Raw genomic sequence first — 25,118 nt, 5'->3', positions numbered from 1 at the left:
TGCCTGGGAGAGAGATGTGATGCAGGAACTGCACTGGAATCGCGCTGGTTCCCGCAACACAATAGTGTGAACCGGGGCTTAGTGTTAGATTTCTCACAATCCGCAAAATCACAGTCTCACTATAAGTATATTGAATGTAGATGCTTTAATATGCACTGAGATTTTTTTTTTTTATTTTACCAAAGACATGTAGCAGAATACATTTTAGCCAAAATTTGATTTTTTACATTTTTTTATTTGATATGTTTTATAGCAGGAAGTAAAAAATATATATATATTTTATTTTTTTCCAAAATGTTCAGTCTTTTTTCATTTATAAAATATAGTTTTGATCAAATGTCATCAAAAAAAGCTCTATTTGTGTGAAATAAATTATATAAATTTCATTTGGGTACAGCTTTGCATGCTTGCGCAATTACCAGTTAAAGTAGCGCCGTGCTTAATAGCAAAAAATGCCCTGGTCATGAAGGAAGTAAAACCTTCCGGAACTTAAGTGGCTAAAAAAAAAAGTAAGATAAAAAATACTCAGCAAGTGGAAAGCTCTGTAGAGATTTGAAACATAGCGGAAATTATAGAATGCAGGGGATGTAGAAAATGATTGTTTCTGGCAAATGTGCAGTGTGTGACATTCACTAGACTATAAAAGTGGTAAATAGCACAGTAAGAACCATTCCCAATTGATTTACAGATGTTGATGAATGTCAGGAGTCTTGACATGTTGTGTCATCACGTGATACTCACATCTCCTGCTGATTATGACATCTTTTGTGTAACGGATCCTGTTTATATTTGCCATGCGTTTGTAAGTTATGTAATGCACTTCATATAATGCTGATTATACAGTAGAGAAATGGGAGTTATATTTATTTTAATTGTTTAATAATTTTTGATGGTATTTAACTATTGGAAGTTTTTTAAGTCTAAATCTGTTCATGTATACAGAATACTTTACATACTTCCAAGGAGTTACTATACAGGGTTTTCCTTTCTTGAAAGCTAAATATATAGGATCTCCTTCTTGCAGAGTTTGATGTGGTTTTAAAAATACAATAGAGACTGCTGCTTGACTTTCATAATCCTAGTGGTCAATATTATACAGTGAGCTTCTGTCTAAGATTGTGCGCGTTTTATTTGTACTTTGGAACTTAAGTTTGATTATTGGTGGGCTTGGAAAACACTTTATAAATATAAAAAATATATATATATATATATATATATATATATATATATATATATTTACACACAGTATCTTACAAAAGTGAGTACACCCCTCACATTTTTGTAAATATTTTATTATATATTTTCATGTGACAACGCTGAAGAAATTACACTTTGCTACAATGTAAAGTAGTGAGTGTACAGCTTGTATAACAGTGTAAATTTGCTGTCCCCTCAAAATACCTCAACACACAGTCGATAATTTCTAAACTACTGGCAACAAAAGTGAGTACACCCCTAACTGAAAATGTCCAAATTGGGCCCAAAGTGTCAATATTTTGTGTGGCTACCATTATTTTTCAGCACTGCCTTAACCCTCTTGGGCATGGAGTTCACCAGAGCTTCACAGGTTGCCACCGGAGTCCTCTTCCACTCCTCCATGATGACATCACAGGGCTGGTGGATGTTAAAGACCTTGCGCTCCTCCACCTTCCATTTGAGGATGCCCCACAGATGCTCAATAGGGTTTAGGTCTGGAGACATGCTTGGCCAGTCCATCACCTTTACCCTCAGCTTCTTTAGCAAGGCAGTGGTCATCTTGGAGGTGTGTTTGGGGTCGTTATCATGTTAGAATACTGCCCTGCGTCCCAATATCCGAAGGGAGGGGATCATGCTTCAGTATGTCACAGTTCATGTTGACATTCATGGTTTCCTCAATAAACTGTAGTTCTCCAGTGCTGGCAGCACTCATGCAGCCCCAGACCATGACATTCCCAAAACCATGCTTGTAGCAAAGTGTCATTTTTTCAGTGTTGTCACATGAAAAGATATAATAAAATATTTACAAAAATGTGAGGGGTGTACTCACTTTTGTAAGATACTGTATATACTGTACATATATGTATATATTTTTTTTTACAGCAATGCACTTTACATGTTATGTTTCTTCTTTTGTATTTGTCAAGAATATGTATACAGTGAATAATAACTCAACCTTTTATGTCATTGTTTCAGTTAATGAAAATCACATAAGAGCATCAGTTTTCATAATCTTTTTTGCAGTGTTTATTTTACTTTATTAATATGTTGACATTGAATGTAGCAAGTACATTCAATAACTGTTTTGTAACAGTACAACTATGTTCATATTTCATCAATATTCTTTTTTATTTTATTTTTTTTCTAGGCAAAGAATTGTTATTTAGAACACAACAGGGTCATGTGGTGAAGCTGAATGTGGAGCGGAATGAGTCAACGTTATTGATAGAGAAGAAGATGTTCGTGAGTATATTTTCTAATTTAAGACAGCGGATGTATGGGCCGATCAATGCCAATACTTTTATACTGACAAACAATATTGGTTTATCACATCAAACACTGGCAGTACATAAAAAACTTAGATATTTAGCTCATAGTACCCAATCAGGAATACTCTTTCTTTTCTCTGACTGTTTCAAAATAATGAAAATTGATTGCCGATCAAAAACCTTTCCATCATTGCTCTTGGCTTCTATCAAATAAGTCATAGTTGGGCTTGTTTAACTACTTGCCGATATGGGCTAACTTCAATATTTATGGGGTTTTATGTAAGTTTCCACTATATTTATATAACACGCTGCCCTGCATTCATTATGTGCTGCTTGATCCCCCATATACTCCCGTCTGAAGAACCCATGGTCAGCTTGAATGGTCAAGGCTCAATTTGAGCAGGTGCCAATCCAAGTAGTTCCTGCTTGAATGTTCATTGCAACAGCTGATTACAGCAATCATTCAGTATATTATTGCAGAATTGTTACAAAGTTACAGTGCTACAGTCATAATATGCAAATCATAGCCTTGTACTAGATCTGCAGGAAAATAGTAAAGTGAAAAAAAAAATGAAATATTGTTAAGATTCTTTAACTCTTAATTAGGTCCCCACTATCCCCTTATTAAAGCCCAACTCCACCTTCATCTCCTGTACCCAGTCCCCTTTATTGTATTTTTTTTTCAGGCGTCTTCAGCATATCACATAATGTGCCAGGTTCCCTTTTTCTTAATTTCTTCTCTGTGGCTGGGCGCTCTTAAATGATGCAGAATGCTGCTGATGCCACATCAATATGCACTCACATTGTGCGTATTCAGAAAGCGTATGTAGAAAATCCTCCTGGGGAACTCGCTTTCAACATACAACATTCAACATGCTTTTTGGGATTTTTTTACCAAAAATATGTAGCAGAATTGATAAATTGATAAAGAAATTAGATTTTTTAAATGTTTTTTATTGGATGTGTTTTGGAGCAGAAAGTAAAAAGTTTTGTGTTTTTTTTTTTTTTTCAAAATTGACGGTTATTTTTTGTTTCAAGCAGAAAACATTAAAAACACAGAGAGGATCAAATACCACCAAAACACAGCTCTGTTTGTGGGGAAAAAAGGACATACATTTTTTTTTTTTGGGTACAGTGTGACAAAAGACTGAACTGTATTATTTCTGTGGGGATACAATATTACCGTCACTGCCTTCTCTCTGTCTACTATGGCTGGGGTCTGGTCCAGGACATCAAAGACACGGCCCTGTTTGAACAGAGACATGAGCTATACTTCAGCTCCATGATTAAAAGACTACATGTGCAGCTCCTGTCAGATACAGTAAGTCTCTCGATTTACTGCCAAAATTATTTGCATTTTAGTCAGGTGAAAACGTGATCCAGAGAACTAAGTAAAAGACAAAGCTGGACAGGAAAATTCTATTTTTGGTAAAAGCTACTCAATAGGAATTTGCGCTGGTTCATCTCTCTGCTGCTCACATGAAATGAGAGAGAAAATCCTGGATTTACTAAAAGAAAATGTGTATTAAAATAAATTAATTATATTCTATTACACAATATATTCACTTATATCATGCAATCTTATGCAGGAAATCTGAAAAAAAAAAAAAAAGATTTTTGTAGCTACCCTACAATTTTCTTAGAGTTCATTGAGTAGTACAGTGATATAGCACTGCGTAGACTTAAGGGTTATATGCAGCTTCCTTCAAGAGGGGGATGCTGGCAAAAAGAAACCACTCCTAACCATCCTACCTCGGTTTTGTGAGTCAGCAGTACATGGGGCCAATAATACAGAGGATTGAGGCCTGTGTCCCTCAATACACTCCAAGAAAAACATTTTGTAATAAGTACAAACATCTTATTTTTTTTGTTTGTTTATTGAAGGATATAGGAATATAATAACTCATATATACGTGTGGAGCATCCAAAAGCAATGCAATGGAGGAATGGGCAACAGCCACTGAGAGATCCAAAGGAATCCAATAGAGTTTCCGAAGGAGCAAATTCCTGAAAAGGCTAAATGAAAAAAAGGAGAATCAATATGGAAAGTGCTAATATAAGGAAGGTTACCAAAACTACCTATTGCAGAGCAAGACAGGTAGCACCACTAAGGAGAGACTGCCATCTGAAAGGATGATGGACCTCAACAATAATGAAGTTGACTGCAACAAAAATGTGGAGAGCAGCAATTAAACAGACAAAAGAGAAAACAGGCGCCTCTGAGTTAAGACTGCGATTTAATATGACAAACAAGTAATAAAAACTTACATTAAGGTAAGTATAAGCAGACAAGATGGGTCCTTCCGCTGTCCGTGTGGAGGCTGGGGCTTGGAGTCATCACTGTGGCTCTGTAATCATCTCCTCTCTTCCTCTTCCTGTCCAGCAGGAAGTGGAGGGTGTCACAGCAGTGAGATGGAGGATTTGACAGCGGGGTGAAACCGCAGTGAGATGGAGGCTTGGGCCGCACGGTGGCGGTGATGCTTGTCCACAGGATCTTCCGGCGTACTGACTGGCGCGTTTCCGAGCATGCGCACTGTGATGGGAAACCAGCGCGCGCTCCTTTTTCAAAGTCGGATCCCATCACAGTGCTGGACAGGAAGAGGAAGAGAGGAGATGATTACATTATTGATGTAAGTTTTTATTACTTGTTTGCCATATTAAATTGCAGTCTTAACTCAGAGACATCTGTTTTCTCTTTTGTTTGTTGCATGTTTGGAGATCGCTTCTGCTCCACAACAGGCTGGCCCTAAGCATTCAGACTATTTCCTCATCTCACCTTAAGACTTTATCATAGCCTTGATGTGCTATTATATGGACTACCGTTTTTATGTAGCGCTAACAGCTTGCGCCACTTGTTCCATTTCTTGTCTGTATTTAGCAATTATACAGAGACAACAGGTAGAATCAAACAGACCAATAGCAAAAAAGACAGGAAGGTACATAATGTAAAGGCAGAAGCCTAGAATATTCTTGATTCTTGAGAAGGAATGTTGGACAAACAAGTATGATTTCACCAAAGATCAACCAATAACTAGCTGGGGTAGAAGCAAAATACCTTCACCCTTAATTTCAGGGAAAGGGAAATCCAAAATAAAACAGCCTTAGTATTCTAAAGATAAAATAGGGAAGGAGACGTTTGAGCGCTCTCAATATTAATCTAAAGTCAGAGAGGGGAGAAGACTTTCAATGAAAAGCAAAGTAGGGTGGAGTACAGAGCCCTTGATTAATAGAAGTTGTAGAGATCCACAACTGATCCATATGAAAAGGGTAGGGTAGTTAGGAGATATGAATAATATAGAGAAGAAATTAATTAAGCATCCAACCTGCTAGGACACCAGCAAAAATTTGAAGCAGAACAATAAGGAACACTGTTACAGTGGGTTGGCCTTAAAGTGTTAGTAAAGTCCCTATATTATATTATATTATACCTACAGAAAAGCTTACAGTCAGGTGTACCTATAAATTAAATGAATATCTCTTAAACATGCACTGTTTAGGAGATTTTCAGATCGGCAATAGCCAATGACGTCACCTGCGCATGTGCAGGGACACCTTGCATTCTGGGCACACAATATGCCGTTGAATGCAAAGCACCGTGCCATGGTTCCTGCGTGCATCTGCGGGAATGATGCCATCAAGGCCCAGTCAATCAAATGGGAAGACCAGGTTAAAATGGAAGCGTCAGGGGAGCCATGACAGCTCTGTGCTGGAGGGTTTATGTGCAGGTGAGGTGCAGGTAAGGTGCATACAGTACATTATGGGATAAACAGGCAGGGGACCTAATTTTTTCTTTTGTTAGTGGTTTACTACTGCTTTAAGCATTTTTTCCTGTATGTCAGTGTACACCCTCTGAAGGCAGGTCCATATAAAGCACACTTCTATGAATTAGAGCCAGTTCTCATATATGCGGGGACAGCTTCAATGGGATTTTTTTAAAGGAGTCCAGTGTGGTTTTGTTCACTGGTTCAGGTGCAATTCACCTGCAAATTTGTTAAGTGTATATCACTTGAAATTGCACCTGAACCGGACTGAAAATCGTACAGGACTCTTTTGAAAAAGGCACTGTGGCCAGCCCGCAGATGTCAACAGGCTCCATAGAAAGCCAATTTGGTTCACATGTCATGCGAATCGGATGCAGTTTAAAAGACATCCAATTTGCATACACACTATATTACCAAAAGTATTGGGACGCCTGCCTTTACACACATTAACTTTAATGGCATCCCAGTCTTAGTCTATAGGGTTCAATATTGAGCTGACCCACCCTTAGCAAATACAACAGCTTCAACTCTTCTGGGAAGGCTGTCCACAAAGTTTAGGAGTGTGTTTATGGGAATGTTTGACCATTCTTCCGGTAACGCATTTGTGAGGTCAGGCACTGATGTTGGACAAGAAGTACTGGATCGCGGTATCTGTTCTAATTCATCCCAAAAGTGTTCTATCAAGTTGATGTCAGGACAGTCAAGTTTCTCCACCCCAAACTCACTCATCCATGCCTTTATGGACCTTGCTTTTTGCACTGATCCAAATCATTTGGTGGAGGGGGGATTATGGTTTTTCTCAATTTTCCAGGCACAAAGAACTGGAAAAGCACAGACAGGGCAGTGGAAAAGCCACCAGGTGAATTCCTGTGGTGAAATTGCATGATACAGTGCAATCCATTGGGATCACAACTTTGTATCATGTCATTTAGTGTATTTACATTTTTGAAATCGCCCCCGATTCCACCCCCCTGCGTCGCAATGCTTGCAGGGAAGGGAACCGGAAGACAGGTGTCGGCATTGGCCGAGCACACAGCGGGAGGACAGCGGGAGGATGGCTGAAGGACGACGGGGAGGACGTCGGGGGATCGCAGGGGAAGGTGGGTCTTATTGTGGAGTAATCTCAAGTGTGGCTTCAGGGTTACCGCTTTTGGTACTCTATATTAACCCCGAGCCACACTCAGGAATAACGCTAGGGAGATTATTGTAATTTATGATTTCTTGTTTCAAACTTTATCATACCTGGGATGTCTACTTGACTCTTGTTTGGACAGATTTAAGTGGGTTATTTTCCTAAGAATTACAGGCCTAAAATATAAAACAGCATATTTCCATGCAAAGCATTGCACTGCTTTTAGCACAAAAATTCTGACATAATCAGGCCGCCAGGGAGGTTAATGTATCTTTTTGTCTTAAAGGACAGTAAAGATTTAGGACCTTCTAAAGGTCATGATTGACGTTTTAAACTGAATACAGGTTCACTTGAAGGGCAGTTCCAAAAGACAAGTAAAACTAGTCAGTTAAATGCTAATGCAATCTGCAAACCTTACAATTGTTAAAAATATATCTTAATCTGAGTTCTTTGCAATCCATTGAAGTTGCAATTTACAGAGCTCCTCAAATGTGACCACCGCAAACATTACGAATAGACCTAAAAGCCCATACCATGTACAATTATATATTAAAAAAAAAGGAAATACCTCTTTTTTCAAACCTACATTCAGAGCCTGACGTGGTATTTCATCACCAGCGGGGTTTTTCATTTTTTGCTAAATAAATGAAAAAAGCTAAAAAATAGTTTTTTCTTTATTTATACTATAAAATGTTGCAAATAAATAATCTTTCTTCATAACTTTAGGACAAAAAAAACCAAAGCAGTGTATATTAATAAGTCTGTAGGAAAGTTATAGTCCACAAATTATGGTATATATCTGAAAATCGATCAATCCTGATGTCCTGATGGCCCGTGGCTTTCTTGAGGCTTGAAAATAACAGGGCAGTACAAATATCCCCCAAATAACCTGTTTTTGGAAAATAGAAAGTCCAAGGTATTTAGGAGGAGGCATGGCAAGTTTTTTTGAAGTTTTAATTTGTTGTCCCAATTTTTAAAAAAATCAGGAAAAAAAGAAAAATCCTAATTTATTTATTTTTTTCTTTTTTTAAATACTGTCACCATTGAAGTACAGCATTACCATATAACAGGTGATGAGGAACACTGACTGGTGACAGTATGTTAATATATATATATATATATATATATATATATATATATATATATATATATATATACAGTATCTCACACAACTGAGCACACCCCTCACATTTTTGAAAATATTTTATTATTTCTTTGTGACAAAACTGAAGACATGACACTTTTCTACAATGTAAACTAGTGAGTGTACCACTTGTATGACTGTTTAAATTTGCTGTCCCCTCAAAATAACTCAACACACAGCCATTAATGTCTAAACCACTGGCAACAAAAGTGAGTACACCCCAAGTCAGAATGTCCAAGTTGGGCCCAAATAGTCTTTTTCTCTCCCCCTGGTGTCATGTGACTCGTTAGTGTTACAAGGTCTCAGGTGTGAATGGGGTGCAGGTGTGTTAAATTTGGTGGTATGGCTCTCACTCTCTCATACTGGCCACTGGAAGTTCAACATGGCACTTCATGGCAAAGAACTCTTTGAGGATCTGAAAAAAAGAATTGTTGCTCTACACAAAGATGGCCTAGGCTATAAGAAGTTTGCCAAGACCCTGAAGCCGAGCTGCAGCATGAAGGCTAAGACCATACAGCGGTTTAACAGGGCAGGTACCACTCAGAACAGGCCTCGCCATGGTCGACCAAAGAAGTTGAGTGCACGTGCTAAGAGTTACAATATATTCAGAGGTTGTCTTTGGGAAATAGACATATTAGTGCTGCCAGCATTGCTGCAGAGGTTGAAGGGGTGGGGGGTCAACCTGTCAATTCCCTGACTATGCATCAAATTGGTCTGCATTGCTGTCGTCCGAGAAGGAAGCCTCTTCTAAAGATGATGCACAAGAAATCCCGTAAACAGTTTGCTGAAGATAAGCAAACTAAGGGAATGGATTACTGGAGCCATGTCCTGTGGTCTGATGAGACCAAGATAAACGTATTTGGTTCAGATGGTGTCAAGCGTGTGTGGCAGCAACCAGGTGAGGAGTACAAAAACAAGTGTGTCTTGCCTACAGTCAAGCATGGTAGTGGGAGTGTCATGGTCTGGGGCTTCATGAGTGCTGCCGGCACTGGGGAGCTACAGTTTATTGAGAGAACCATGAATGCCAATATATACTGTGACATAATGAAGCAGAGGATGATCCCCTCCCTTCGGAGACTGGGCCACTGGGCAATATTCCAACATGATAACGACCCCAAACACACCTTTAAGACTACCACTGCCTTGCTAAATAAACTGAGGGTAAAGGTGATTGAATGGCCAAGCATGTCTCCAGACCTAAACCCTATTGAGCATCTGTGGGACATCCTTAAACGGAAGATGGAGGAGTGCAAGATCTCTACCATCCACCGGCTCCGTGATGTCATCATGGGGGAGTGGAAGAGGACTCCAGTGGCAACATGTGAAGCTCTGATGAACTCCATGCCCAAGAGGGTTAAGGCAGTGCTGGAAAATAATGGTGGTCACACAAAATATTGGCACTTTGGGCCCAATTTGGATATTTTAACTTAGGGGTGTACTTACTGTTGTTCCCAGCAGTTTAGACATTAATGGCTGTGTGTTGAGTTATTTTGAGGGGACAGCAAATTTACACTTTTATACAATCTGTACACTCACTACTTTACATTGTAGCTAAGTGTAATTTTTTCAGTGTGGTCACATGAAAAAAAAAAAAAAAAAAATTACAAAAATGTGAGGGGTGTACTAACTTTTGTGAGATACTGTATATATAATTATATATTTTTTTCTTTTTAATTACTTCTTTTCATTTTTATATATATATATATATATTTTTTTTTACACACTGTGACCAGACAAATACAATGTTACAACAGTAATACAGATAGGGGTATCCACTGGAGGTGTAACTACATAGGCATGAGATGGGTGGAGGGGATAGGGGATAGAACAGTATATGCACAGGCTAGACAAACAATAGACAAAAGTGACTTTAAAAAACACATGCCAACCACAATACGTATATAACCTATTTTGTAAAAAGTATTGGGACACCTGCCTTTACTTGCCTTTATTTGTGAGGCCAGGCACTGAGGTTGGACGAGAAGGCCTGGCTCGCAGTCTCCACTCTAATTCATCCCAAAGGTGCTCTATCGGGTTGGTATGAATTAGAGCAGACACTGCAAGCCAGGACTTCTCGTCTGACATCAGTGCCTAACCTCACAAATGTGCTTCTGGAAGAATGGTCAAACATTCCCATAGACACACTCCTAAACCTTGTGGACAGTCTTCCCAGAAGAGTTGAAGCTATTATAGCTGCAACGGGTGGGCCAACTCAATATTGAACATGTGGGTGTAAAGGCAGGTGTCCCAATACTTTTGGTAAAATAGTATCTACTGTATACTGTATATAATAATGATATATCAAATTGTATGTTGAAACCTACAAACGCCTTTTATCCCCATAGAAACTAGTTTCTTTAACTTTATGGGTAAGATAATTTGCTGTAAATGCTGTCTCAGAGTTTCAGATTTCTAATTCTGAGAGTGAGCCCTTGTGGATAGCCAACTCTAGGCTCCCCAAGGCACGGAGTCTAAGCCCCAGCCTGCTTTTTCACCAGGGCCCCTGATGGTGAGGATGGCCTTGCAGCAAGCTGGAACTAGGTGGTGGCCCCCAGGTACGCCCAGCTGAGGATGCAGGGTCACTTGCATGTGCAGAGCACAACAGCAGGAGACAAACGGTGACCAGGAAAACCAGGAGACAATTTAAGGTCAGGACAGGCTGCAGACAAACACAGACAGTAGAAGAAGCTGGGTTCGGTGCTTGGGTAGTCAGGCACAGGATATAAGGGGAAGTAACAAACAGAAGCTCAGAGAACTGTAAAGTTGCTCAGGCAAGGAGCGCTGCACTGAACACGTGTGTATATAGGGAAGAAAACAGGGAGGTGTCTCGGGAAGTAATAGACGGGAAAAGGATATAAACCCACAGTGGAGCAGGCGGCACCCATAGGTGAATAAAGAAGCCATTCACCACATGTGAAATGGAGTCACAGATCTAGCTGAACCCTGCTGCAAGGAGGTACGAATTTCACAAACAGAAATCTGAAGGCTAGACCATGGCAGTAAGGCTGGAGTTAAGCTTTAAGTAATGGTTGTGACAAATACTTCTTCTTTAAGTCAAACTTCTTAACAATAACCTCAGTAATATTGTGCAATAATTTTCTATATCCTCAAGGCTGTTTACAGTATTTTTTTTGCAAGATTGCAATCTACAGTAAAAGTAAATGCTTTTATTAGAGCATCTGTCCTTCATATTTGTCACCATTTCACGCATACCGAGTCTGACAAGCTGTAATTTAGCATCTCTGTACGACACAATTAACCAACATATACTGTATTAACCAAACCCCCAAATATAGGGTACAGCACTGTAGAAGCAATAATTATAATATTATAAACAACAATATCAAACACATGAAGAATGACATAAAACTCAAAAAAAGATTTAAAAAAAAAAAAAAAAACATGAATAACAGTAAAGTGTTTGGGTGCCATAAGAAGTTCAATGCATTAGTGTGATCAAAGTCCAAATCTGTGACAGTGTTCTGTGCCACTCCAAAACACATCAACACTGGTAAAACATGTGTGATTAATCCATGTATATGTCCTCCATGTTAGTGCCTGCATACACCCTACAAATGTGATCCCCAACTTCACACTGCATTCATTAGAAGGAGGTGACCCCTTGTGCTAACAAATGGGTCAAATTGCACAAAAAAGCCCCAAGTATGGATGTATACAATGCCCCAATCAATATCCCACTATGGTCCTTTGCACAACTTCAGTAACTCATATTGTGGCCCAAGTTTATATGGCAGATAGAGGAAGAAATGGGATTAAAGCCTCACATTGTGAAAAAATACTTATATTGTGAAACATTAAAAGCCAGTGCACTCACATGCATAATTATCAAAGATCATATGTAAACCAGGAAGCGCCACTCTATTTGTGACCAGTGTGTGCTCCAAGGAGCGGATATGATGTCACCTGGAAGTCCCGACCAACGCGTTTCTTTAACAGTATGCAATGTCCTCAGAAGCAAGCACTTGTTCCCATCACATAATCAGTGAGAGCCCGTTCACATACAGGCGACCCGACTTGCACTGCGATCTCGGAGCGGCATGCACGGACTTCATATCATTGAAGTTAATACAGGTTGCTCCAGGTCGCCCCAAAGTAGCTCAGGACCCTTTGAGCCCATTCACACTAGCATGACTTGTGAGGCGACTTGTGTAGCCCCAGGTCGCTTGACATAACAAAAACAATGTTAATCAATCAGTGCCATCTTAATTGCCACTACTGAAGTCGCTCCGACTTCAGAAAAGGGTCCTGTACTACTTTGAGGCGACCTGTGATCCTACTGTCCCATATACTTCAATGGGAGTCGCCTCCTTATCTTAATTGAATCGACTTGTTATCAGACTTTCCAGGAAGAAAAATGAGATTAGCCAGGCATTCCCCACAGACAAAGTCTCCTGTCTCTTCAAAGTAGTGCACAAGTCTCTTTCAAGTCTCTAAACAAGTCTCTAAACAAGTCTCTTCAAGTCACGGGGCGACTTTCTGGTCGTGGTAGTGTGAACCGGCTCTTTTTCTAAGTCGGAGCGACTTGTGTCGCTCCTATTAGAACGGGTCCTGTGCTAATCTATGGCAGGCGACCCTCGGTGACTTGTCAGGCGACCAGGTCGCCTGACAAGTCGCCCCAGTGTGAACCGGCTCTGACACCTTTGGTTACCAACACATTTATGGACATGATAGAGAGAGCTTTTGTTTACAGCAATAGTTTGTTTTTAGAGAACTGTCAATGCTGGTTTAGATTCATTGATGAATTGTTCGCTTCGTGGGTGGGTGACATTAGAACATTATTGCTTTTTCATGATTACTTTAATTACTTAAGACCGTGTTTGCAATTCAATATTACAATGAGTAGAACTGAAATTTCATTTTTGGACACTATGTTATAAATCCAGGGTGATTATGTGGTCAGCTATCTGTATGTCAAACCAACAAAACGCAATCAAGTATTACATTTAAAGGTTTTCATCCTCCTGGAGTTTTTAAATCTATTCCCAGGAGCTAATTTTCTTATGTGACAAGAATCATGAGTAACACAGCAGATCGTGAGACACGATTAGATAAGATGGAGGGTAAACTCCTACAGAGGGGGTACCCCCCTTGTTTGATTAAAAAGAAGCAGAATAGTTGATCTGTTCTAGAAATAAGATCTCATTGAATGGAAAAACACCTTTGTTTCTCAGTTCTATCCTTTTTCAACCCCATATATATATAATATTATTAAAAAACATTGGGTCTTGAGTAAAAATGACCCAACTATTCCCAAATTTAGTAATCCTCCCCACCTTCATATCAGCGGGATAAGACCATACATGATAGACTTGTTAAAACAGACCAATGCCAATCGCCTACTCCTATCGCTACGTTTTTAGGTCCTCGCAAACAATGGTACATATCCCTGTTTAAATTATGTCCAATGTAATTTCATGATTAAAGGTAAATTAATGTCCTACCCACTTAGGGGTAATAATAATGGGATCAAAGGATATTTTACTGGCCAACCTTCATATGTGGTATATATTATCAAGTGTCCTTGTGGACTAATCTCCTTGTGGAGAAAGACCCAAAAGGGTCAGATTTCTCAACTTGACTTTTTAATCTTTTTTTGTAAATCTCTTGATCTTTATAGTGTGGGTAGCTTTAATAATCATTTGTTAAGTATCTGATTTTTTTTTTGTATAATTGTATCGTATTTTTAATATTTGGTGCTGGGGATTGAATTTATTTTGTTTGTCTACTTCCTGCTTTTTGAACATAGAATCCAATTTAGATGTATAGCTTAAATTGTTAGATAATTGTTTAATTGGTTCGACACTAAATGTATGTTATATAGAGTATTTGTGAATTTTTGTGAAACTATTTAGATGTGTTCCTGCCTGAAAAAGGGCGCTGTCAGCTTAGCCCGAAAATGTTAAAATGGAATACTACTAACTTGTTTCTGTATGTTTTTGTTCTAAATTCATTTTAAGTGTGTCAGGCCTCTTCGACATAAAAATATATATATATATATATATATATATATATATATATATATATATATATATATATATATGTATATATATATATATATATATATATATATATATATATAGTGATAGCTTGAGCAGTGACAGACACTCTTTATTGAGAGATCAGAGGACTGTAAGAACCCTGATTCCCCCTCTCTACCTTCCAAGGGAGCCGAATAAACACAGAACAGTTTGATCGCCTGCCTCCCTGGCTGGTAACCACCAGGTAAACAAAGAACTGAAACCAGAGGTGACCCATGAGTAAGGGGAGGAAGAGATGTTGCTCCTCCTCCTTGTGGACCCAACTGCTTGTCTTAGGCTCCCTGATGAGGTGGGAGAACTCAGGAACAGAAGAGGTTGGGGGCCCCCTCTGAGACCTGTAAAAGGGATCAAGTGGATGTAGAGCTGTCACTTTTACTATCACGTTTACAATAAAGCCGATCACCAGCTAAAAATGATGATGCCAGGATCATGGCTGCAGCTGTTGTCATGATTCTGGTATAACCACTTCTTCTCCAGGACTTATATCTTCAGTATGTATGCTTGATGACAACTGGTGATCCTGTCAATAAGGATCTTGTTTGGCCTCTTTGTGTTATTGGTAACACATTTCATACAATCATGCTTCTTTGTTGTTACCCTGTTACATGTGCCCCTAATAGAAACTACAAGCAGCTGTCCCAATGGTCCAATATCATGAAGCTGGTCCTGAGCAGTGATGTGTAGCCAACGCTCCTGGTCCAACTATTGTTCAGTTATGATGCTTAGCTTCGGTGTAAGAATTGGGAGAGTATAGGTTGCATCATCCTGGGGATACTGAAATCCCATGATGAATGTGCCCCCCTTAAAGCAGCATTTAACCCATAACTAAAAAAATGGAACATATTGCAGCTTACCAATCATTAGATGTGGTGGCTGCATTCGTTTTCTTTTTTTTCAGGCTTTTTTCCCGCTTGTTTTCAATTGGTGATCTGACCTGTAACATGCCTCTTGCATTAGAGTACCTTCACTCCAGAAGAAAGGGCACAGGATAGAAGCATTTTCAGTCTAAGGGTAGGGGGAGTGTTTGATGTACCAGCATGATTAAGCTTTGGGGATGGAGTGAAATGCGGTTGGGGGTGTGGCCTGGTTGTCACCCTAGTACAGGACATTTTTTAGGACAACCACAGAGCACCAACTCTTCTCCTCATCTCCAAAATGAGGTGTTCAATAGTTCACTGAATTGAACTGGGTACTGCTTATAATGCTAAAATCTCAATGCAACAGTGGCAGAATACACAGGAAGTCAGGATCTTATTTGGTTTCTGGCAGATCCACAGGTGTTTTGTACTTATAAAACAGCTACAGTATAACACAACTCTTGCAATAGTATATTTATTAGTTGAAAATGGAGCAAATAAGAGATTAATTGTTAGGGATTACATACATATTAAGGACATTTTTTTATAAAACCAGTATAAAATCTGTTTAATTATTATTATTTTTTAATATTACTATTATTTTGCTTTTGATTTCTTTCAATAAATGCTAGGTGAGCATTTATATCTTGTTCCTTGAAAAAATAAAACAGACGAATTACCTCTCCCCCTTTTTACTCCTTCCCCTTTCCCTTATCCGCAACTTAACCTGGGAATGCCGGGCCCTAAAGCCTAGTACACACGAATTTCTGCTGACCGGTCGTCCGTCTTTTGTCCAGAGTTGTGTTTTGTTGGTTGGAATGTGCCTAGACTGCACATGAATTTTCCCGCACGACAAAATTCTACTTCAGAAGTGATGTCATGTGTTGGTTTGCTTTCTTTGTGTTCTTTCTTCTCTGAGCATGCCCAGTCTTGCTCATAAGATTTTTCCCTGTCGAAATCTGTACTGACTGCACGAAAATCGGACGTGTTTTGACGGAGGACAAAAAGTTTATAGCCTGCACACCAGATTTTTTTTGGCCGAAAAGTCGGAGACGGTTGTCGGGAGCATCATACTAACAAGCCGAAAATCAGCCGATCGGACGTTGGCCGAAAATTCCCGGCCGAATTTCGATGCGTGTGTACGAGGCTTAAGATGCAACAACTTTTATACCTCAACTACCACATTTTTGTTCAAATATTGCAATAGAAATTAAAACAGATACACACAGGTTTATGAAAGACCCATAGGGAGCGTTAATGTTTATTGTCTGATCTATGAGGGGGTAGCTGTTTGGACTTTGCACAAAGGTCCCATGACTTTTCTTTATTTCTCTGGTGTACAGAGTTCAGCCACTAGATACTAAAATGTTTGCATGCAAAAGGCTGCAGGAATTGCTTTCCTTTTGATGTACCGATGGCCTTTTTCACCAATAATCCTTTGGCAGAAAGAAGCTTTCCTTCCTGTTATCTATTTCAGAAAACATTTGAAGAGGAGTTGATGACTCTTTTTAGGGCCCTATGATTCAAGAAACGCTTGTTTATAGCGATATTGCTTTGTTACATTTACCAACAAGTACCAGGGATATCTGTCAATGAGGACTTCCAAATATTCAGTCTAGTGAAATGGAGCATGGAAATCAATAGCGGTATTACCTCTATTACATTACATTAGGCAAGTCTGACATTTCCAATGTCTCCCTACAGGCAACCAAGTGTTGTACTCTTGTATGGAATACAGCGTTTTGTTGTGTATTCTGACTGTTGATCTATCAAGAAGAACATTTTACCTCTTGTAATCTCTCCATGTTTGGAATACCTTGATGGCTGCTGTGTACTGGGAATTACACTTGCTGTGCTAGAAAAGTACTGTGTCTGCCAACTATAACAATTGGGCTGCATTTTTCAAAATCCTCAAATCCTTGTATTTTATTTGTACAGTCCTCGGCTAAAGTGTGAATCATCCTAGAGAGATGAAATTATATTTTACACATTTCTGTTCCTTGGATAATACTTCTGAAATGACATTTCTGGAGGTCCCAGACAGAAAATACTTGCTGTTTGCTTCTCTGAAACTCATTAGATTCCCTCACTATACAATCTGGTTTTATGTAAAATACATAAATGTGTTTGTTTTTTTTTTATATCCAAGGTTTTAAAAAATGTCAGAACCTGTTTCTTTTCCATAAATTTTATTGAGAAGTTGATCATCGAAAAACAGAGTCCACAGTAACTATAAGCAACTTGTACATTTAGACTAGAACAATCTTATTTTGTAACAAAGTTAACATGGTTTTTAAGCTAGAGTTGGGTTTTTAATAACCCACGCTTTAACTAAGAAGAGAAGAGTAATCATGGCGGATAGCATAAGACAAGGCAATGTCAGAACCTGCTTCTGTGAACCAACATCATTCCTTTTTCTATACTCCTCATTATTAGTCATGGCAACCTATGAAAATAGATATACAGACTATATTTGAGTGTCCTAAACAGACGCCATCCTTTTGCCCATTCCAAACCCTCCACCCTCCCATATATACTCACCTTCACAGTCAAGGGTTGGACTGGAGTACCAGGGGCCCACCAGAGGAAAACAAAGTGGGAGCCTACCTTGTAATGGTAAGTGCAGGGTTGTTGCCAATATCATACAAGAGGGCCATAGTACCTTAGATCATGATGCTTTAACACAATATAATATGAAACTATAGCAGAAAGTACAAGGCCATCATAGGAAATCATATCAATATACAACAGTTCTTTTAATACACAGCAAGGGCATAGCGTGCTACAACTTCAGTTACATCAGCAAGTAAAAACTTAACAAACTGCTACAACACATTATACAATGCTACCATAGTTAATTTAAATCAAGTCACAACATCACATTATACATAAAACTTAATGTAGAATTTAGGAAAGAAGGACACATGAGTACAGCGATTAACCACTTAACGCAAACTTAGACCTAGACCTACGTCGGCTGAATTTAAGTGGTTGTACCAGGGTGATGCCTCTAGCTAGAGGCATCATCCCAGTACCGTTTTTTAGAGCCGGCGGTCGGCTTTCCGGCGGTAATGACCGATGAGGCTCGGGAGCCGCTCGATCATTACCCTGGCGAGCGGGAGGGAACGACCCCCCCCCTCCCGCCGCCTTCCACGGCTCTGCCCGGATCTCCCATCCTACCCGGAGTCCCGAGCAACCAACCAGCGCGTCCGCCAGCTGGATGGAGTCTCCGATGACGTAACTCGGAGGCGGCGTCCATGACTTCACATTCGGGTTACTCGGCTGCTAAAGGCGGCAGTTTTAAACAGTTAATGTATTCAAAAATGCAGTTTTCTGTGTTTTGAATACATGGAAGTGTAGTGGAGGGGTCTAGGGTCTTTTAGACCCTCAATCCCTCCATTAGGAGTACCTGCCACTGCATATTGCTGTCACAAAGAATGTTTACATTGCTTGTGACAGCAATAAAAGTGATCAGATTTTTTTTTTTTAAAAAAACCTGTGTTAAAATTTAAAAAAATAAATAAATAAATAGGAAAAAAAAAATTTGCCATGAGCTCGCGCACGAAAGAAAACATACACTCTCAAACCTCTCCCATTTTCATAATACAGTTGAGGAGAGGGGGAGATGTTTGTAGTCCCAAATTAGACAAGTAGAAAAATGTAGCAATGCTGTTCCTCTATAGATACAATACAGTAACTGATTGTTGTCACCCTTGGAGAGGAAGTGTGTTGTTGGCAGGATCACCAGGTTAAAAAAAAAGGAAAAACTTTAAAAAGGAAACTAATGCAGCCACCACATCTAAGGATTTGCACTTTTTTTGTGAGGGGGTAAAATACACTGTAACATAATATTGTTTTGTTACTGGCTAAAGATGAGGAGGCTTTAAACAAATCCAGTGGTTCACTAAACCTGCACCAGCAGTCTAATGCTGGGTTCACACTATTGCAAACTGGATGCGGGTGTCTCCACATTCAATTTGCATGACAGGAGACTGTGTCTTGCTCTCAATGGAGTCGGTTCACACAGCTCTGTGTCGGCTGCGGAGCGGCTTGCAGAAAAGTCCTGTGTGTCTTCTGGTCCAATTCAGGTTCAAATTCAGTCAAAAATTCGGGCCTATTTCGGAACCTGAAATGGTGCATGGGGACGCACCGGACCCCCTACTGCCAGCCGTTCTGAATTCAGTGTGAATCCAGCCTTAGAAACATCTATGGATCAGATTCACAAATACTGTATGCAGGTGTCCAGGAATCAGGTGGATCCAGATCAGATCCAAGCTCATTTGATCTGGTTCATTCATCTCCATGACTGACCATAGACAGACTATGACTTAGAAGTCATCCCCATGCCATAGCATTCTGTAATCTATGTTGCAAAGTGGGTGATTTGCTATTATGTCTTTGACATTATACAGTATATTTTTTATGTTTGCTTCTAAAGAAGCAAAGTCATCTTTTGTCAGCAAAATTCCTGTGTAACTCTTTCTGTCAGCACTATCAACTTCCATAGCTTCTGAGTATTTCACCTGTCAAACCAGCATAGATGTTTCCGGCAAACACAACAGATCCAGTCTCCGAGTCAAACACGAAATCTATGCGGATTAAATGAATGCAAAGCTCTTTCTATAACTATAACAATAAGCATTGCCAAGCTCTAGAACTCTCAATCTTTATTGCTCCCAGTAACATTCCATTTCATTATAACTGTAGCAGCTGTAGAGCGAGCCAAGGGTATGCCTATGCTAATAGGAAGGGAATTCTTTCTAACAAAAAGTTCCCATGATGTTAACACTAGCAAAGCCTGTGCTTTATATTTATTTCTCAATGAACATTTCATTTCAGAATGTATTGACTTCATAAAGACTAGACTTTTTTTCTCTCACTAACTATGACTGTTTTTTTTTGAAAGAGCAAATGTCGGAATCGCCTGTAGCAGTCAACCAGATTCTTTATTTTATTTTTTAGTTAAAATTTACCCATTGGAGTTTAACAAAGTCGGTGAAAATATTACAATTTGGTTTCTCAGTACAGGTGATTTCCATTCATCCCCTCCATGAAGCTTAGAGGTGAAAGGAGAAGTATGACCAAAGAAAGCTTTTTTGGCTATACTTCTCCTGTGGATCACAAAAGTGCAGTTACTTCTCTACTCCTGTGACCCATTTTCAGCCAACAGCTGGCTGAAGCCTGGTGTTGGCTGATGTCACAGGACCGGTCCAAGCCCCCGACCATATGGTTGGGATCCACCCAGAAACCTGGACTGACAGCTGGCTCAGCCTCTCAGTGAGCCACTGAGAGCCTGAGCCACTCCCACCCCCTCCACAGACCAGGACTCCAGTGAGCACTGGAGGGGCAGAGCAGAGAGCCAGTGACTGACAGTTGAATTGGGCAATCAGCATTTTTTTATCATTTAGTTCTCAGTCTTAGGGCTCTTTCACACGGGCGTTCCGTATGTCCGTTTTTCATCCCATCCGTTTGCGGATGAAAAACGGACATAATGTATCTCTATGTAAATACGGATGTCATCGGATGATCATCCTCTGACATCCGTTTTTTGTCAGTTCAGTTCAGTTCAGTTCAGTTTTTTTGAACGGAGGAGAACCCTATTTTTTCTTCCTTTCAAAAAACGGAACTGAAGCAAAAACGGATGTCAGTGGTGTCATCCGCAGACATCCGTATTTGCATAGACATGCATTATGTCAGTTTTTCATCCGCAAACGGATGGGATGAAAAACGGACATACGGACCGGATGACACAAGTGTCATCCGTGTCCGTTACAAAAAAAAAAAAAGGACCTGATCGGGCAAAAAAAAAAGGAACGCCCGTGTGAAAGAGCCCTAAGAGGCAGTGGGGGGCAGCTGCAGCTGGAATCGGTGCTGTAGCCATTTAGGCAAATTTGATATTTATGTTTTTCAAATGCCCAAACTTCTTTAGTACTGTATATCTAAAGCCAACACATATTTTTAGTTGTAGATAGGGAAGGGATTTGCTAAAAACCCTGTTCATTTTGTGGGGGGATTTTTGGCAGGGAAGGCGAAGACTTTTCTTCACATAATGTAAAGGATGCATAACAGAAAGAGAGGGGAGATCATGTGAACTTAACCCAACCTAATTGTGTTTGCGGTTCAGGGAATTGCTGAACAAGCTGGCCTTGTCTGGTTTGTTCTCCCACCCAAATATCAGAGTCTGGCTTAAGGTGGTTCTAAAGGCTGAAGGTTTTTACCTTCATGCATTCTTTGCATACATTTAAAAAACCTTCTGTGTGCTGCTCCCCCCACCAGACCCCCCTAATACTTATCTGAGCCTGATCTTGATCCAGCCATGTGAACAAAAGCAGCACTTCTCTCAGCTTTCTCCCTCCTCATTGGCTCAGATACAGCAGTGGGGTCAATCACAGCCAGTGAGGAGAGATCAGGGGGGCCGGGGTGAGCCATGCTCTGCGTGTCTTATGGACACAGAGAGCCTGTTGAGGAACGAGCATGTATGAGTGTCCCCAAGGGCAAGGGGGGAAGGGCCAGGAGCACCGATAGGAGACCCAAGAAGAGAAGGATCAGGGCAGCTCTGTGCAAAACCATTGCAAAGAGCAGGTAAGTATAACATGTTTGTTATTTTAAGAAAAAAAAATACCTTTAGTATCATTTTTAATGTTAAGGGAAAGCCCAGTGCCATTTTTCTCTAGTTTTGTTTTGAAGAGACAGTAAGACATAAGAGATAGTCATAAGAGCTCCGTGGAACTGTAGTGGTGATGTCATCACACCCATCGGATTGTCAGATCAGCGTGGCTTTTTCATGCCTATCTTTTTTTTACATTTGTGAGTACGTTTCTTTTATATTAATAAATTAGTTTTAAGGATACTACACTATGAATGTCTTATGTGTTTTCCTTCTGTTGATTTGGATGTTGTATGTATAACTGGAGTATCTGCATTGGAAAAGCTGATTATAACCGCCAGTCTGATTTACTTGAGAGATAAAGCACTAGCTGACCTCCATAACTCTGAGGTCTGCTTTTCTGGTAAGAGGCTTATTCAAATAAGGTGATGGAGCACTGAACACTTGAGGATGAGGAATTGATCCTTTGTTGAGGATTGTTTTTGAGACTACATTCACTATTATGAGCACATGGTTTAATCCTAAAATGTTCTTTGCACAATAAGCTCATTTCAGTATTTTTTGTATGCATTGGTTTACTCATGAGTATTCATTTTGTATGTATATTTGTGGACTAATTTCCAGTGGCGGCCGGTGCATAGGGGGCGCCAGGGCGCCGCCCCCCCTGAAAAAAGGAAGAAAAAAAAAAAAGATAAAAAAAAAAAAAAAGATTGCAATAAAGTTTGAAAAAAAAAAAAAATTGCGTTCGCCGCCGCCGCCGCCAGCCGATGTGAAGGGGGTGGGGGGGTGGGGTTACCACCCAGAAGAGGCGCCGATTGGCTGCCTTCTGGGGGGCGTGGGGGGCGTAACCTGGGCGCAAGGCAGATTCCTTGGAAACCCCCACTTCGTGGATTCCTGGCTGTGATTGGTCCAGCCTCCAGCCTGGACCAATCACAGCATCCAGGACATCCAACGCTGACCCCGCTGACGTCACTCGCAGCAGTGGACCGGACCGCGGGCGATGGAGTCGGGTGGACACCGGACGGGAGTGACGGCGGCACCGGAGAGGAGACCAGACCACCGGAGGTCATCTGCTGGAAGAAGACATCACCACCGGTGAGTCCTCGTGGTCCTCCTGTCAGTCCTCCATGACCATCCATCCAGCTTTTCCACCGCCATCCCCCTATGCTCTGCCTCATCCCATGAGTCATGGGATGAGGCAGAGCAGAGGGGGATGGCGGTGGAAAGGCTGGATGGATGGATGGATGGTCATGGGATGAGGCAGAGCAGAGGGGGATGGCGGTGGAAAGGCTGGATGGATGGTCATCATGGGCCATGACCATCCATCCATCCATCCATCCATCCATCCAGCCTTTCCACCGCCATCCCCCTCTGCTCTGCCTCATCCCATGACCATCCCTCCCACCACCATCCCTCTGCCTGATCCCATCTCTCCCACTGCCATACCTCTGCAGGGGGCATGTACGCTGGTCACTGTATTGAAAGGGGGCATGTACGCTGGTCACTACATTGAAAGGGGGCATGTACGCTGGTCACTACATTGAAAGGGGGCATGTACGCTGGTCACTGCATTGAAAGGGGGCATGTACGCTGGTCACTACATTGAAAGGGGGCATGTACACTGGTCACTGCATTGAAAGGGGGCATGTACGCTGGTCACTGTATTGAAAGGGGGCATGTACGCTGGTCACTACATTGAAAGGGGGCATGTACGCTGGTCACTACATTGAAAGGGGGCATGTATGCTGGTCACTACATTGAAAGGGGGCATGTATGCTGGTCACTGCATTGAAAGGGGGCATGTACGCTGGTCACTACATTGAAAGGGGGCATGTACGCTGGTCACTGCATTGAAAGGGGGCATGTACGCTGGTCACTGCATTGAAAGGGGGCATGTACGCTGGTCACTACATTGAAAGGGGGCATGTACACTGGTCACTGCATTGAAAGGGGGCATGTACGCTGGTCACTGTATTGAAAGGGGGCATGTACGCTGGTCACTGCATTGAAAGGGGGCATGTACGCTGGTCACTGTATTGAAAGGGGGCATGTATGCTGGTCACTGCATTGAAAGGGGGCATGTACACTGGTCACTGCATTGAAAGGGGGCATGTACGCTGCTCACTGTATTGAAAGGGGGCATGTATGCTGGTCACTACATTGAAAGGGGGCATGTACACTGGTCACTGCATTGAAAGGGGGCATGTACGCTGCTCACTGTATTGAAAGGGGGCATGTACGCTGCTCACTGTATTGAAAGGGGGCATGTACGCTGGTCACTGTATTGAAAGGGGGCATGTACGCTGGTCACTACATTGAAAGGGGGCATGTATGCTGGTCACTACATTGAAAGGGGGCATGTACGCTGGTCACTGCATTGAAAGGGGGTATGTACGCTGGTCACTACATTGAAAGGGGGCATGTACGCTGGTCACTACATTGAAAGGGGGCATGTACGCTGGTCACTGTATTGAAAGGGGGCATGTATGCTGGTCACTACATTGAAAGGGGGCATGTACGCTGGTCACTGCATTGAAAGGGGGCATGTACGCTGGTCACTGTATTGAAAGGGGGCATGTACGCTGGTCACTACATTGAAAGGGGGCATGTATGCTGGTCACTACATTGAAAGGGGGCATGTACGCTGGTCACTGCATTGAAAGGGGGCATGTACGCTGGTCACTACATTGAAAGGGGGCATGTACGCTGGTCACTGTATTGAAAGGGGGCATGTATGCTGGTCACTACATTGAAAGGGGGCATGTATGCTGGTCACTACATTGAAAGGGGGCATGTATGCTGGTCACTACATTGAAAGGGGGCATGTATGCTGGTCACTACATTGAAAGGGGGCATGTACGCTGGTCACTACATTGAAAGGGGGCATGTACGCTGGTCACTACATTGAAAGGGGGCATGTACGCTGGTCACTACATTGAAAGGGGGCATGTACGCTGGTCACTACATTGAAAGGGGGCATGTACTGTGTGGTCTGTGCTAGGGGGTCTGTACTGTGGGGTTTGTGCCACTCTGTCAGTGTATCCCATAATAGGGCCCCTGCTCCCTATTATAGGATATACTAGTACTGATGGA

The 25,118-nt window shown here is 41.1% G+C and overlaps 1 protein-coding gene across 2 annotated transcripts in view; it reads left to right on the top strand.

The window, feature by feature from the left end:
* Positions 1-25,118, top strand: part of DPP6 (dipeptidyl peptidase like 6) — a 1,508,982-nt gene that overhangs the window by 1,066,436 nt on the left and 417,428 nt on the right. For both annotated transcript variants that reach the window (XM_082258743.1, XM_082258744.1), the window contains exon 4: positions 2,345-2,439. In XM_082258743.1, coding sequence (XP_082114869.1) covers positions 2,345-2,439 — 95 coding nt within the window. The remainder of the gene's footprint in view (positions 1-2,344; positions 2,440-25,118) is intronic.

This window comes from Pelophylax lessonae (assembly GCF_965119305.1).
Source record: "Pelophylax lessonae genome assembly, chromosome: 5".
Taxonomy (NCBI): Eukaryota; Metazoa; Chordata; class Amphibia; order Anura; family Ranidae; genus Pelophylax; species Pelophylax lessonae.
This window is presented reverse-complemented; position numbering and strand designations above follow the sequence as displayed.